General features: G+C 47.5%; 2 protein-coding genes across 3 annotated transcripts in view; one reads left to right on the top strand and one right to left on the bottom strand.

Moving 5' to 3' along the window:
- The window catches only part of PI4KA (phosphatidylinositol 4-kinase alpha), a 65,485-nt gene that overhangs the window by 33,868 nt on the left and 16,179 nt on the right, over positions 1–15,438 (bottom strand). For both annotated transcript variants that reach the window (XM_053279291.1, XM_053279290.1), the window contains exons 18-19: positions 15,131–15,299; positions 14,356–14,406 (exon numbers count right to left, since the gene is read on the bottom strand). In XM_053279291.1, the coding sequence (XP_053135266.1) occupies positions 14,356–14,406; positions 15,131–15,299 (220 nt within the window). The remainder of the gene's footprint in view (positions 1–14,355; positions 14,407–15,130; positions 15,300–15,438) is intronic.
- Positions 91–11,261, top strand: SERPIND1 (serpin family D member 1). Its single transcript, XM_053279292.1, has 5 exons — positions 91–214; positions 2,536–3,413; positions 5,217–5,490; positions 7,493–7,637; positions 8,878–11,261. The coding sequence occupies exons 2-5, from the start codon at positions 2,552–2,554 to the stop codon at positions 9,067–9,069; spliced, it is 1,473 nt and encodes a 490-aa protein (XP_053135267.1). The 5' UTR covers positions 91–214; positions 2,536–2,551; the 3' UTR covers positions 9,070–11,261.

Raw genomic sequence — 15,438 nt, forward strand, 5'->3', positions numbered from 1 at the left:
AAAACATTCAAGAAGTGGAAAGTCAATTGGCAAGGACAGCCAAGCAGGCGACAGGATTTTAGCTGACAAGATAAGTTTAGCAGTGATTGATTTACAGCCTATTTACTTTAGGACATACCCAATGCTGCTAGCCTCAAAGTTCATATTTCACCGTTTTCATCTGCCTTCACTGGAGAGACTTTTGCAACCATCCTGCTCAGCAGCAATACAGGAGGTAAGAGACATTTCTATCTTTTGAGACGGACTAGCTTCAGAAATAACATTCCTGAACTAAGGAGCCGTGTATTGGGCTACAATAAAACAGGAGAGAGAAAACAAACCCTCTGGGAAAGGTCTCGGTATGAAAAGGCTGGGATACATTAATGACAACATCGGAAAAGGGTATTTAATAACAACAACCGTTCCAAGACGATTCGAAGGAACAAACTAGTGAGGCTAAAAGGGTTGTTTCCCCTTAGCAAAGGGCTCACTGAAACGTGGAAGGAAAATGGGAGGATTTAGTTCCCAAGGTATTTTTTTACTTTTATTTGTTTCCAATGTATTCATTTTAAAATTAATCTTATTTGTTATGGACCTGCTTCTCTTGGGGCTTTGCCTAGTATTTAAAGTTAAAAGGCTGAAGTTTTATAAGCATTTTCTCAATAAGGAGAAGAGACTTGAATCCAAGGAGATAGAGGTAGCTGCTCCTGCACAGACGTCTTCCAATTCCCTCTTCCCCAACCCCCCAACAAGCCCTTCAAAGCCCCTGAAGGTCAAAAGGGACCTCCAGGGGTGCTCACACCCGAGGGCAACAGGAGACAACATTCGTGCGAACGCCATTTGTGTGCGCGCATGGGCTTCTCTAGTTCCGAGCCATTCATATCCCCAAATATTTCAAAATCTCAACTGGAAGACGGCACTCCCTTGTCAAACTTCAGCAGTTAAAATTGTGATTTGCCGTCCAAATTAATCCAAGCGGAGGGTTCAGTGCAAAGAAAGATAAAAAGGTAAAGTGTGCCGTCGAGTCGGTGTCGACTCCTGGCGCCCACATTTTGTGGTTGTCTGTGGCAGAATACAGGAGGAGTTGACCATTGCCATCTCCCACGCAATACGAGATGATGCCTTTCAGCATCTTCCTAGATCACTGCTGCCTGAGAGAGGTTTTTCCCATATTCTGGGAAACACACCAGCAGGGATTCGAACCGGCAACCTTGGGCTTGCTAATCAAGTCGTTTCCTCGCTGCGCCTTACCTTTAAAGAATGGTAAAGGTAAAGTGTGCCATCGAGTCGGTGTTGACTCCTGGCGACCACAGAAAGGTAGGGGCAATTCAATCGCTGTGAAGACAGAGGATTTAATGTGTAGACTTGTGTGCTTCAGTGCCACTTTTATGAGACTACAGTAGGGTGACCCAACTTTACTCCTCCACTGCTGTTGGACTACCGTTCCCAGGCACTGTGGCCAGTAGTCAGGGATGATGGGAGTTGTAGTCCAACATTTGCAGGAGGGCCCAGGTCTATAGGATTCCCAAGAGGTAATGTTTCTGGGCTTCAAATGGCTTTTAAGGGAGCCTGGTGAATTCATTTGAAGGTAGAAAACCTATAGGTCGGGCTTTGTCACCAGCCTAGATCAGTGGTTCCCAACCAGGGTTCCTCCAGGTGTTGCTAAACTACAACTCCCAGCAACCCCAGCTACAAGAGCAACGGGCCTAGATGTACAGGGGCATACAGGAGAAGCAACCATTCACAGACACACCATCTTTCCCATGAGCAAAATAGAATAAGGTAGTTGTTGGAATCTGCCCAAACTTCTCCTTGGTTGCAATAAGCAGCTGCATGGGTTAAATTTTTCCCCACTTGCCTACATAATCTCTTCCAAAATTAAGGAATACGTCCAATCACCTCTTCTCTCCCCAATCTCCCTCTTTCAAGTTCCTCCAGTTGCTTTCTTTTGAAGAAGATCAGCATGGGTGATGCTTGAACATGATGACTTTATTATTTCAGTTTCTAGGCTGCTTTTTGCTAACAACAGCAACAACAACGAAGTCCCTTACACTAATTAAAAGCACAATAAAACAAGTTAGAGCACAACAGCAAAAACAACAATTATTTCAGCTCCATCCCCTCCTAAAGATTAAAATAAATGAAAATGTTTCCAGGCATTCGGATGCTGGGCAACCTCTGGTTGGCAATGTGTCAGCCCGAGATTGTCACAGGAACTTCAAAGCTGGATTACAAATGTCAGCTCGAAGTTGGGTTGGCGCATTGCCAGCTGGAAATCACCGCCGCTTCCCCCTCACAACATGCTCCGCGGGGAATCTCCAATTCCTGCCTAACCGGCATTGCCACGGTTGTGAGAACTGGCCCCGAGTAACTGAGTTAGGATGTCAGCCACAGAATCTACTGTTACTAGAACCTAGTAGCATACCACCTTACTGTGAAATGCCACCAGTGGTACGTGCATCATTGGTTGAAAAGCACTGTTATAAGAGAGATTCTTGTAAGCGTGCAAGCTTCCTGGCTCCAGAGTATCTAACTGTGACGTTTTGAACCTTCCAGCTTTGCGCTTGTCAAGATGAAGCTAGAGTTTCGCTCCGCAGTTTTTTCGCTCACCATCACATTTGTGCTGTGTGGAATCAAAGACCTCCACCAGCATTTTGAACACCTTGGCCAAGCTCAGCCACACAACCCCCGTGGATTCGGTAACGGAACCCTGAGCATGGCCCATCTCCCACCTGAGTTCCATCAGGAGAATACAGTGACCAATGACTTAAGCGTCGAAGGAGACGACGACTACGAATACCAGGACTGGGAAAAACTACTGAGCGAAGACTACTTTGACATCATCGATCCAGATAGCCCTCTGGAATTTAAACAAGGGAATATTCTCGAGCTCTTCCAAGGGAAGACGAGAATCCAGCGTCTTAACATTCTCAACGCCGACTTTGGCTTCAATCTCTACCGGAGCCTGAAGGACCACGTCAGCTCCACAGACAACATCCTTCTTGCCCCCGTCGGCATATCCACAGCCATGGCTATGATTTCGTTGGGACTGAAAGGGCAGACCCAGGAGGAAGTGCTGGACACCCTCGGCTTCAGGGACTTTATGAACGCCAGCTCCAAGTATGACATGACGACCGTCCATAGCCTCTTCCGTAAGCTCACGCACCGGCTCTTCAGGAGGAATTTTGGCTACACGCTCAGTTCAGTCAATGACCTTTACATTCAGAGTTCATTCCCCATCCTGAGCGAGTTCCGGAACAACCTGAAACTGTTCTATTGCGCCAAGGCTCAGTCGGCCAACTTCTCAGACCCAACTTTTGTCGCTAAAGCCAACGAGCAGATTTTGAAAAATACCAAGGGATTAATCAAGGAAGCACTGGTGCACGTGCACCCCACCACCCTTATGATGATCCTCAACTGCCTTTACTTTAAAGGTAATGGAACAAGGAAAAGATGGTCTTTCCCACATGCATAATTATATGTTTATGTTTCCTCTTGAGGAGCATATCTGCAACTAGGCGGATGTGTTTGCAGAACAGAAACCATACCAGGCCCCCCAAAAAGAGGGCCACTGAGGGTCACTCACCTGCTGTTCCCGCTGTTCAGCTTCATCCCACCCACTAAATTCATCCCACCCACCCACTAAATTCACATTCATTGCACAGGCTGGCTTGGGAAACTTTCCTGGCCATGGCGCCAGGACATGACCTCATTATTCTGTGCCATGGCAGGGAGAGCTTCGCAATCTGGCCTGCGCGAATGAATGTGGATACAGTACTGCAGCCATGGAGGAGGCAGGTAATCTAGGGGGAAGGTAGGCAGGTGGGTGGAAAGCTGTGGTGGTGGCAGTGGCAACCCGGCAAAAACATTCAAAGTTGGGTTGTCATCAACGTCGCTATGCCACGGCTTCTCTCAGTTATATGTTTAATGGGATAATGGGACTGGAGCTCAGTGGAAGAGCATCTGCTTGGAATGTAGAAGGCCCCAGTTTCAGGATTCCTCCTAATAGGAATTCCCAGACGTTGTGGAGTTTGATTGATTGATTAAGTGCTGTCAAGTTGGTGTTGACTTTTAGCAACCACATAGATAGATCCTCTCCAGGATGATCTGTCTTCAACTTGGCCTTTAAGCTCTCAGTGGTGCCATCACTGCTGTCGTGATTGAGTCCATCCACGGTGCTGCTGGTCGTCGTCTTCTTCTCTTTCCTTCAACTTTTCCCAGCATTACTGGCTTCTCAAGGGAGCTGGCTTTTCACATAACATGTCCGAAGCAGGATAGTTTGAGCCGGGTCATTTCTCGGAAACTGACATTTGCACAGATCATTTCTGTACGATTCTTGATAAGTAATTTGGACCAAACCTGGCACTGAGACAAGCCTTCAGCCATCTAAATGCTTAGATTCTCCGATATAAATATGGAGATACTTGGAGCCACTACTATAGAGATGTAACTTGTCCACATAGAACTCCAACTCCCATATTCCCCAGCCAAAGGTCATTGTAGTTGGGGATGCTGGAGTTGTAGTGAACAACATCTGGGAGAGGGAACACTGTCCAAGTTCCCTCTCTGGCAGCATCTCCAGGTTGGACTGGGAGAGACTCCTACCTAGGGGAGCTGCTGCCTGTCAGTGCAGACGAGGGCTGCACAACTCAGGCCCTCCAGCTGTTACTGCACTGCGACGCCCATAATCCCATAACCCCCAACTGAGGGCCACTGGGGCTGGGGATTATGGGAATTGAAGTCCAATAACATCTGGGGACCCAAGGTTGAGAATCCCTGGTCTACATGGTCTGATTTGGTCTAGGTGAACATAGGAACATAGGAAATTGCCATATACTGAGTCAGACCATTGGTCTATCTAGCTCAGTATTGTCTTCACAGACTGGCAGCGGTTTCTCCAGGGTTGCAGGCAGGAATCTCTCTCAGCCCTATCTTGGAGATGCTGCCAGGGAGGGAACTTGGAACCTTCTGCTCTTCCCAGAGCGGCTTCATCCCCTGAGGGGAATATCTTGCAGTGCTCACATATCAAGTCTCCCATTCAGATGCAACCAGGGCAGACCCTGCTTAGCTATGGGGACAAGTCATGCTTGCTACCACAAGACCAGCTCTCCTCTCCAGGTGGACCAGGCTAGATCGACCAATGGTCTGGCTTGGTCAAGGACACCTTGCTAGGCTCCTATGTTTAATTCCCAGACTCTGTGTTTTTGAATGTGACGGGATTTTCACTATGTTACCAGGGACCTGGGAAACCAAATTTCCAGCAGAAATGACCCACATGCACTCTTTCCGCCTGAACGAGAGAGAGACGGTGAAGGTGCCCATGATGCGAGTCAAGAGCAACTTCCTGGCCGCTGTAGATAATGAGCTGGACTGTAGCATTCTGCAGCTGCCGTACGTGGGCAACGCCAGCATGCTGATCGTGTTGCCCAATAAGCTAGCCAGCATGAAGACCCTGGAGAAGCAACTGACGCCGCAGGTGGTGGAAAGGTGGAGGAAGAGCATGACCAACAGGTAAATCGGTGGCTGGGTATTTGGCTGCTTTCCTTGTGGCCCCAAACACCACTAGGAGTACGGTCTGCTAGTGTTGCCTGGATCAGGGATTCCTAGATGTGGCTGACTACACCTCCCATAATCCCCAGCCAAAGGCAAGTGCAGCTGGGGATGATGGGAGTTGTGGGCAATGCCGTCTGGCGATCCCCGTTACAGGGAGCACTGCCGTGGTGGCACAGAGATACGGCGCATGGTGGGCGCCAGAGGGTTTAACACAGGTCACGCTGGAACATAGGACGCTGCCATATACTGAGTCAGACCATTGGTCTATCTAGCTCAGTATTGTCCTCACAGACTGGCTGCAGCTTGTCCAAGATTGTAGGCAGGAGTCTCTCTCAGCCCTGTTTTGGAGATGCTGCCAGGGAGGGAACTGGGAACCTTCTGATCTTCCCGGAGCAGCTCCATCCCTTGAGGAGAATATCTTACAGTGCTCACAAGTGGTCTCCCATTCATATGCAACCAGGGCGGACCCTGCTTAGCTAAGGGGACAAGTCATGCTTGCTATACCACAAGACCAGCTCTCTTCACTTATGTACATGCAAGCTGCATGTACATAAAAGCAGCCCTGCTGGATGAGGCCCAAGAAGGCCCATCTAGTCCAGCATCTTGTTTCACAAAGTGGCCCACCTGTTGCCTCGGAAAAGCCCACAGGCAAGAGCTATGTGCATGCCCTCCCTTTGAGAGGCATCTTGCCTCTGAGGTTGGAGGTGGGCCTATAAGCCACTAGACTAGTAGCCACTGCTAGACCTGACCTCTGTGAATTTGTCTAAGCCCCCTTTAAAGCCATCCAAGCTAGCGGCCACCACCACATCCCATGGCAAAGAATTCCCTAGATTAATTATGTGCTTGCTGTGTGAAAAAGTACTTCCTCTTGTCGGTCCTAAATTTGTGTGTCCTACCACACATGGCATCTCTTTTTTTAGTATTAATATTTTATTCAAGTGAGATTACACAATCAAAGTACAAGAAGAGATGTTCAGGTCTTATGCTAGTGACAAGATGGCAGCCTATTAAATGGCATCTTGTGATTAGAGCAAGACTGGAAAAACCTCCATTCTCTCTAGAAAGAGAAAAGATTGCAGCTCTTGTGATGCTGAAGAAAAACCTAGCAACAGATGTATACTATGAAGGATCTAAAATGGAGAAGGCAGCAGGGTAACTGGGAAGAGCTTCCAGTAGTCAAGGCTTGTCCTTCCCAGAGGTTCAGAAACTTCAGCCTGAGTAAAATTTGATTTTTATTGCTGAAATATGTGAGACTATCTTCCTTAACACACCTCAGGGCAGACAGAGGCAATGATCATACAGATTTTTCACACTCACACCTACCTACAATGTTTTGGAATTGCACCTGGGATAATTTAGCCAGTGATTCTCACAGATTTCAGTTCGTTTGTTGCTCACTGGGACAGAGTTCACCAGAAAAGCTATATTTTTCTCTTTAAATTTTGGCTCTAAAATGTACACACAATATTATAAGGTCATCTGGTGGATAGAACACCATGAGCTTTGGCCAATCGATCAATTTTCTTCCCAACCGATTTGTATCACCCAAGCAGACAATGTCTTCCAGTACCTTAAGTTTAGGCAAAATTGTCTATGCATTGTTATTGGTTACAATCTTAATTACCGATAATTATTTTTTTAAAATCTATTAAAAAGCAATACAAGACAATGGTGGTCATTAAATCTGCATCAGAGCAAAGCAATACTGAAGAAAAAACAGAATTCTCTTGTTTTTTAGACGATTCATAAACATCATACAAATCTTCCTAGAGGCATGTGTGTGCGCACGGACGCACGAACACAGACGCACGCACACTGGGAGAATGTCTCTTAGATGGTGCCTGCCATCCCCTGTAATAACTCTATTTTGGGAAAACATCGCTTCCCAGGGAATCGGTTTCAGTTCCGCAATCTTGGCTTGGGTCAACTAAAACCTCTGCTGTTATTTTGTCCGCTCCAGGACTAGAGACATAACAATACCTAGATTCAAGTTGGATAAGAGCTACGACCTGATTGCGCACCTGAAGACCCTGGGAATCCGTGAACTCTTTACCCCAAATGGCAACTATTCAGGCATATCGGCAGAGCAGATCATCATCGAGACGGTAGGTCGTTGCAACTCAACTGGAAATGCTGAGCCAAGGGTGGCTTTGTGCAACAAGAAAGGGTACACCTGTCACCTGTGCTTCAGAAGAACACAGGAAGATGCCTTGTACCGAGTAAGATCCTTGGTCCATCTAGCTCAGTACACAAACTGGCAGTGGCTTCTCCAAGGCTGCAGAGTAGGAGTCTCTCTCAGCTCTATCTTGCAGATGCCACGGAGGGAACTTGGCCACCTTCATGCAAGCATGCAGGTACTTTTTCCCAATCTTACAGGGTTCACACATGTCGTCTCCCATTCAAATGCAAACCATTTGAGGAGAGCTGGACTTGTGGTAACAAGCAGGACTTGTCCCCTTAGCTAAGCAGGGTCTGCCCTGGTTGCATATGAATGGGAGACCACAGATGTGAGCACTGAAAGAGATTCCCCTCAGGCGATGGAGCTGCTCTGGGAAGAGCAGGTGGTCCCAATTTCCCTCCCTGGCATCTCCAAGAAAGGGCTGAGAGAGATTCCTGCCTGCAACCTGGGAGAAGCCGCTGCCAGTCTGTGAAGACAACCCTGAGCTAGATGGACCAATAGTCTGACTCAGTAGATGGCAGCTTCCTATGTAAAGCAGAGTGGATCTTGCACAGCAAAGGGAACAATTCGTGCTTGCCACCACAAGACTAGCTGCTGCTTCGGATGTACATACAAACAGGGATCCACAAGCTTAGGTGTAGCTCACTAGCCAGCCAAAGGGACACAGGAAGCTGCCTTCTACTGAGTCAGACCCTTGGTCCATCCAGCTCTGTATTGTCTGCACAGACTGGCGGCAGCTTCTCCAAGGTTGGAGATGCCAGGGAGGGAACTTGCGAGACTCCTGCATGCCACTGATTGTGGCCTCCGCCAATCCCCGCTCTTCCCTTGGATCCTTCTCTGGCCCAGGGCTTAAGCAAAGTGTGGGTCTTCTGTCATTTGCACGGGGATATGGAGGCAGTCAGCAACAAGGGCAGCCCTCCGCTGCTGCTCGGATAGGAGTCCTGCTATTTCTTACCTTCTCAAAAATGGCTGGGGACATGAGACCTCGGGGGAGGAAATCCGAGCGGAGCCCTGTGGGGCTTGGGGCACTGGCTGGCAGGCTGACAACTGGTTTTGTAGATACCTCCTTGCAAATCAACCCTCTCCTTATACATTGTGTGATGTAGACAGAACTGTACTCTTTTTCTGAACACTCACGTTCTGCAACTTCTTCCTCCTTTTGACAGTTCCGTCACAAAGGGACCATCATAGTGAACGAAGAAGGCACGGAGGCGGCATCTGTGACCAGCGTGGGCTTCATGCCCCTTTCCACTCAAATCCGCTTTATGGTCGAGCGGCCTTTTTTGTTTCTGATTTACGAGCACCGTACCAGCTGCCTGCTTTTCATGGGCCGGGTGGCCAACCCAAGCAAGTCTTAAAAGCAGGGGTGTGCTTCAAGGCGAATGCATCGAGGCAACGCATATTTTAATATAACCATTTAATACGCTGATTTTACGTTGTCGTGTCGGTGACAAGCACAATCGGGACGAAAATGCAGCATCCCTTGAGCGAACGCTGCAGAAATAGATGATTTAGCTAGAATTTGTAAGCCAACTACTATATTTTGTTCTAAACTGTATTGCTCGGTTTCAACGTGGAGGACAGTGACACTGACTACACATCTTAGTGGAAGTTTCCCATGCATCCTTTGGAAGGAATGTAATTAGCTCCATAAATCTTTCAAAAGTCAACCCATTTGCGATGAGCACCTTTAGGTTAGGAACATCAGAACATAGGAAGCTGCCTTATACGGAGTCAGGCCATTGGTCCATTTAGCTCAGGAATGCCGACACTGGCTGGCAGCAGCTCTCCAAGGTTTCAGGCAGGAGTCTCTCCCAGCCACACCTGGAGATGCTGCCAGGGTGTGAACCTGGGGCCTTCTGCATGCAAAACAGATGCTCTTCCACTCAGCTATGGCCCGATATCTTACAGAAGACAGTGCTCACACGCTGTTGCCCATCCAAAGGCCAACCCAGGTGAAATGTGCTGAGCAAAAGCGACAATTCATGATCGCTACCACAAGACTGTCTCTCCATCCCAAAGAGAAACATAGTAAACTACGGTTCTAGGTCTCACCCCAAACAGAAACACAGTCCTTTGGATCCATCTAGCTCAATACAGGAGGACCTTGTTACACGTGGATTTTTCTTCTGCGGTTTTGCGTATCCACGGTCGGGTAATTGGCACCCAACTGCGGTATACAAGGGGGAGGAGGGTTAACCTCGCGTATCTGCCAGTCGGGAGTGGCTGGAAGTGATCCCAGAGGTCACTTCTGGCTGCCATTTTGAGCAATTTTATGGCTCATTTTCATCCAAATATGGCATTTCCCCCAGTGATTTTTCATGGAAAAATTGGGAGTTTGGGCCTTGGGTGGCATCGCTGGACTTCTGAAGGCCCGGGGAGCACGGTAGGGCCCTTCCGTTTGCCATTTAGGGGGCTTTTTTTGGCATTTTCAGTGGGTTTTTTCAGGCATCGGGAACCTAACCCCCACAATGCCATAGACTTAATGCCTTGGTATTTGTGGTTTCGGTATTCGTGGTACTAGTCGGGAATGCAACCCCCACAAATACCGAGGTCCTCTTGTATAGTCTACACCGATGGCCAACGGCTCCTCCAAGGTTGCAGGCAGCTCTCTCAGCCTATCTGGAGATGCCAGGGAGGGAACACACAACCTTCTGCATGTAAAAAACCTGCTCTCACACAAATATGGCTCCTCCCTTAAGAAGCTTTTAAAACCCAAGATTATGATTACGATTACATCTCTCTCTCTCTCTCTCTCTCTCTCTCTCACACACACACACACACACACAAACTAACAAAGTGTCATACTGAGAAGGTTTAAACTACCACACCCGCAGTGTCAGATTCAGAATGGTCAGATCCACAAGCCGTGTGCTACATTAACTGGACTGACCCTTTCTTCTGAGATGTGTTACCAGCTTGAGAGACCATCCCTGATCATTTGTACACCTATTCACTTTCAAAGACTAGACGTTTACATTGGTCTCTAGGAATTATGCAAGTGTAATTCTTCCAGTTCCAACACAAACACATTTGGGTGCATAAATAAAAGGTTAGAAAATTCATCTCTGCAAAGCTAATCTGAGTAGCACCAAAATATTGATAATCTAGCTTGCTTTTTAACAATGGGAACATAAACCCAGCTGCACTGTTTAGGAACCAATGGATTACTGTTTTGCAACAATGCCTCAACCTATTTTCAGTCTAAAATATTGCCTGTCTGTGTCAAGAACAAATCTGCACTTTGGACAAGAAGTTCAGTGTACTAACATGTATGCAACCTTAACAAGGTCACAAAATGCACCACAAGCAATTAATGCAGACATCCACTGTAGGATGGCTCCTACCTTTTTATTTTTTTAAGGAATGCAAACTGAAGTTCGAAAATTGTCTGATATAAAGATTACATCTCTTAGTACATCAATATGGTTATCAAGTTCATGCATGTAATTAAAAGATTAAGGGGGAAACCTGACTTTGATTCTGCATGCAGATTTTATTTTGATTTTCTTTTAGAGCCAGTAAAATTTGTAGTTCTGCCCACTGGTAACTATTGGTCTAATTTTACAGAACATTCTACATGAAAATATACATAAGGTGCCCTTTTAGCGAAGGAAAATGCTGAGCACAACTCATGAAACCACTGAGGTTTAGATGAACTCACCTTTGATCAAAAAGTGTCCAGAAGGTGCATGTTCCCCTTTTACTAATTTTTTTTTCAATGCCAGCATTTTAAACTCAAGGCAATGCGAATGTTTTAGCACCAACGGAAGAAAATTGTGTTTCAGCCACCCAAAGCAGTGTGTGGAAATGCTTAATGGTTATTTACAGATGGCAGGATTTTATATACAAGGATTTCTACAACTATAAAATGTGGCTTGAATCCCAAGGAACCTGGGAGCCAGCAGATAAACAATTCTGCTGGTTTAAGGGGGCAGGGAGGTACTGATTTTTGCTTATTTGCCTCTACAGCTGCTAATGCTGAATCAAGTATCTTTCTAGAGGATTCTAGAAAGGTTCTAGTACATGACACAAACATAGGAAGCTGCCATATACTGAGTCAGATCATCGGTCCATCTAGCTTAGTATTGTCTACACCAGGGATTCTCAACGTCGAGTCTCCAGATGTCATTGGACTTCAACACCCATAATCCCCAGCCAAAGGCCACTAGGACTGAGGATTATGGGAATTGAAGTCCAATAACATCTAGAGACCCAACGTTGAGAACCCCTGGTCTACACAGGGGAGGGATAGGAACAACATAGGAAGCTGCCATATACTGGATCAGATCCTTGGTCCATCTAGCTCAGGACTGACTACCCAGACTGGCAGCAACTTCTCTAAGGTTGCAGGCAGGAGTCTCTCCCAGCCCTATCTGGAGATGCTGCCAGGGAGGGAACATCTTCCACTGAGTTATGGCCGCATCCTCTAAGGAGAATCTCTTACAGTGCTCACATTTAGCTACCCATTCAAATGCAAACCAAGGCAAATACTGCTTAGAAAGGGGGGCAATTCATGCTCAGTACCACAAGACCAGCTCTCCTCCTTTCCAGAACCCCCACTGGGTTCCACGCTTCTCCTACGTGGAAATAATCTTGGATGGGGGGGGGGAACTGTGTACAAAATGCATACTCTATCACGCATAAAGATTACGCCCACTTCTATTCTGCTGGAAATACATATACCAATGTGCAGATTTGTTCTCCTCTGTATCAAAATATGGACTCGTGTTTCCTTCACACAACAGTGTATGTATTCTTCTCGCATGTGGAGATAATCTCAGGGCAGGAGAAATGTCTTGGGTAAAGAGGTCCTTCAGAAAAGCAATCCCGTTCCCCAGTAAAAATAACAATTCTAACTAGCAAGCCCAAGAGGTGCACAGCAGGAAAGCAGACGCAATAGCAGCGTGACGCTTATGATCACCGTAAGTTGTGCAAGCAAACCAAATATTTGGTTTTAGACCCAAAAGGTAACCATTAACTTCTGTTTAAAATCATAACTGTATTTGCTGAGAGCCTAATGGCTTTTTTTGGGGGGGGGGGATTAGAGCTTTCAGATCAAACACCAAAATAGCTTTGCAGAAAGGATATTTGTCTTTAGCATAAACAACGTTCTCCTACCAGGGAGAATGGGTCTTCAGAAAATTACTGCTTTTCAGAAGCAGCTCTGGTTACAAGCCAGCCCAAATAAAGACAACTCTCAGCTCAGGACAAGTCCAGGGGGATGAATAAATGAAGCTTCTTTGGCAAAACTTCTAAGTAGGCACCAACTGGCGGACCAGGTCAGAGCCGCAAGCAAGTCCTCAACTCTGTCCTGATGAAACCTTTTCTAGAGCAACAGCAGTTCACGGGGACGCTCCAGAACACTCACACCGCCTGTCTTGGATGTGGTTCTTGCATTCTGTCCCAACTGCTCATAGAAGTCAACTCGAACACTGGGCCATTTCACACAAACCGCCTGCTGCCAGGAAGCCAGGGAAATGGTGGGGAAATATTCGAAAGCAGCAGCAGCAGCTGCTGGTGGGCGAGATGCCTGAAACCGCCCAAGTCCAGTTCCTGTGACGGATTCCTGAGAGCTGCCATATACCGAGTCAGACCATTGGTCTATCTAGCTCAGTATCGTCTTCACAGACTGGCAGCGGCTTCTCCAAGGTTGCAGGCAGGACTCTCTCTCAGCCCTATCTTGGAGATGCTGCCAGGGAGGGAACTTGGGACCTCGATGCTCTTCCCAGGGTGGTGCCATCCCCTGAGGGGAATATCTTACAGTGCTCACAGGTGGTCTCCCATTCAAATGCAACCAGGGCAGACCCTGCTTAGCAAAGGGGACAATGCCTGCTGACTACTACAAGACGAGCTCTCCTACACCCATTTGGAACCAATATTTGAAGTTGGGTGGAGGATCTCGCGCGAGTGCTGGGTGGACTTGCAGGAAACTGGCACAGGAACGGGACTGCCCGTCAGAAGTGTGCATTGCGGGTACATGGCATTTCCCTGCCTTACTGATTTTGGGTGGATTGTTTGAAGACAACTGTCAGGTGAGAAATTCCTTCAACCACTCCTTCACATATAGTAGTCTGGTATATTTGAACTGGCTCACAGGAGCATGGGAAGCTGCCATTTACTGAGTCAAACCCTTCGTCCATCTAGCTCAGTATTGTCTTCACAGACTGGCAGGGGCTTCTCCCAGGTTGCAGGCAGGAGTCTCTCTCAGCCCTATCTTGGAGATGCCCAAGAGGGAACGAGGAAACCTAGATGCTCTTCCCAGAGCGGCTCCATCCCATCAGGGGAATACCTTACAGTGCTCACACATGTAGTCTCCCATCCAAAGGCAAACCAGGGTGGACGCTGCTTAGCAAAGGGGACAATTCATGCTTGCTGCCACAAGGCCAGCTCTCCTCATGAAACCTATCCTTTGTGTTTTCATAACTAAGCTGGACAGAATCCAGCTGAGCACTGGCAATGCCATTAAACAGGGACTCACAGCCTTGTGCTTTTATAGCACATGGGGTGCGCTGGCGGGGGGTGGGGGAGATACTCAAGCACTTGCCGATATAGTTCTTCCTTCTGTTACCAACCAAACTATTCAGGTTCCCAACACCATGGACTCCTTCAGGAATGTGAACGACGTATCTAAAAACACTCACCACAGCAATAACAGGAATCAACACTCCAAGGTTCCCAGCGCTGCTAGATGCCTAGGAAAGAAAGAAAGAAAATTTGAAAAGCTTTGCATAGGAACATAGGAAGCTGCCTTCTACCGAGTCAGATCCTTGGTCCATCTAGCTCAGTATTGTCTTCACAGACTGGCAGCAGCTTCTCCAAGGTTGCAGGCAGGAATCTCTCTCAGTCCTATCTTGGAGATGCTGCCAGGCAAGCAACTTGGAATTGCTCTTCCCAGAGTGGCTCTGTCCCCTAAGGGGAATATCTTACAGTGCTCACACATCTCCCTTTCATATGCAACCAGGGCAGACCCTACTTAGCAAAGGGGACAAGTCATGCTTGCTACCACCAGACCAGCTCTCCTGCTTTTAAACAAGCTCGAAAAAAATAAAGGCATATTGTTTGATGTGTCCTGATCTTCCAAAGACAGAGCCCTGCTGGATAAGGCTCAAGGTCCATCCAGTCCAGCATCCCGTTTCCCCCAGTGACCCACCAGATGCCCCTGAGAAGCCTGCAGGCAAGAGCTGAGGACAGGCCCTCTCTCCTGCTGTTGCTCCCCTGCAACTGGCATTGAGCAGCATCCTGCCTCTGGGACTGGAGGTGGCCCACAGCCACCAGACTAGTAGCCATTGATACACCTGCCCTCTACATTTATCTAAACCCCTATTAAAGCCATCCAGGCAGTTGGCTGTCGCCACATCTTTTGGCTGGAGACATCCTACGCACAGGATTGCACTCTGTCCAAAGAGCACAGCCTACCTTTAGTGCTGGACCTTTCTCACTCGCCCGTTCGCTGGCTCTCTTCCCTTCCAGGCCCAGCTGCACAAACAGCTCCAGCAAGTTCATGAGTAATTCATCCACAAGGTGTTCGCCCTGAATATTGGCCGCTATGTTGGCCAAGGCATTGATGACAGCTAAGGAGCAGTGTCTGGTGAGAAGCCGAAAGAGAAAAGGAGAGCAGCAGGATCAACCTTGGGCGAAATATTCCCCGTTTGGCTTACAGTAGCATCACAGAAGTGCCAATTACAATTCCCCTTGTACAATCCAAACACTGGCAATTACAGGGA

The sequence above is a fragment of the Hemicordylus capensis genome, chromosome 15 (assembly GCF_027244095.1).
Source record: "Hemicordylus capensis ecotype Gifberg chromosome 15, rHemCap1.1.pri, whole genome shotgun sequence".
NCBI lineage: Eukaryota > Metazoa > Chordata > Lepidosauria > Squamata > Cordylidae > Hemicordylus > Hemicordylus capensis.

Bases quoted from the DNA above. Each gene is read 5' to 3' on its own strand.
- SERPIND1 (XM_053279292.1), top strand. From the start codon at position 2,552: ATGAAGCTAGAGTTTCGCTCCGCAGTTTTTTCGCTCACCATCACATTT. The intron at 3,414-5,216 runs GTAATGGAACAA...CTATGTTACCAG, and splicing joins CAACTGCCTTTACTTTAAAG to GGACCTGGGAAACCAAATTT. The intron at 7,638-8,877 runs GTAGGTCGTTGC...TCCTTTTGACAG, and splicing joins AGCAGATCATCATCGAGACG to TTCCGTCACAAAGGGACCAT.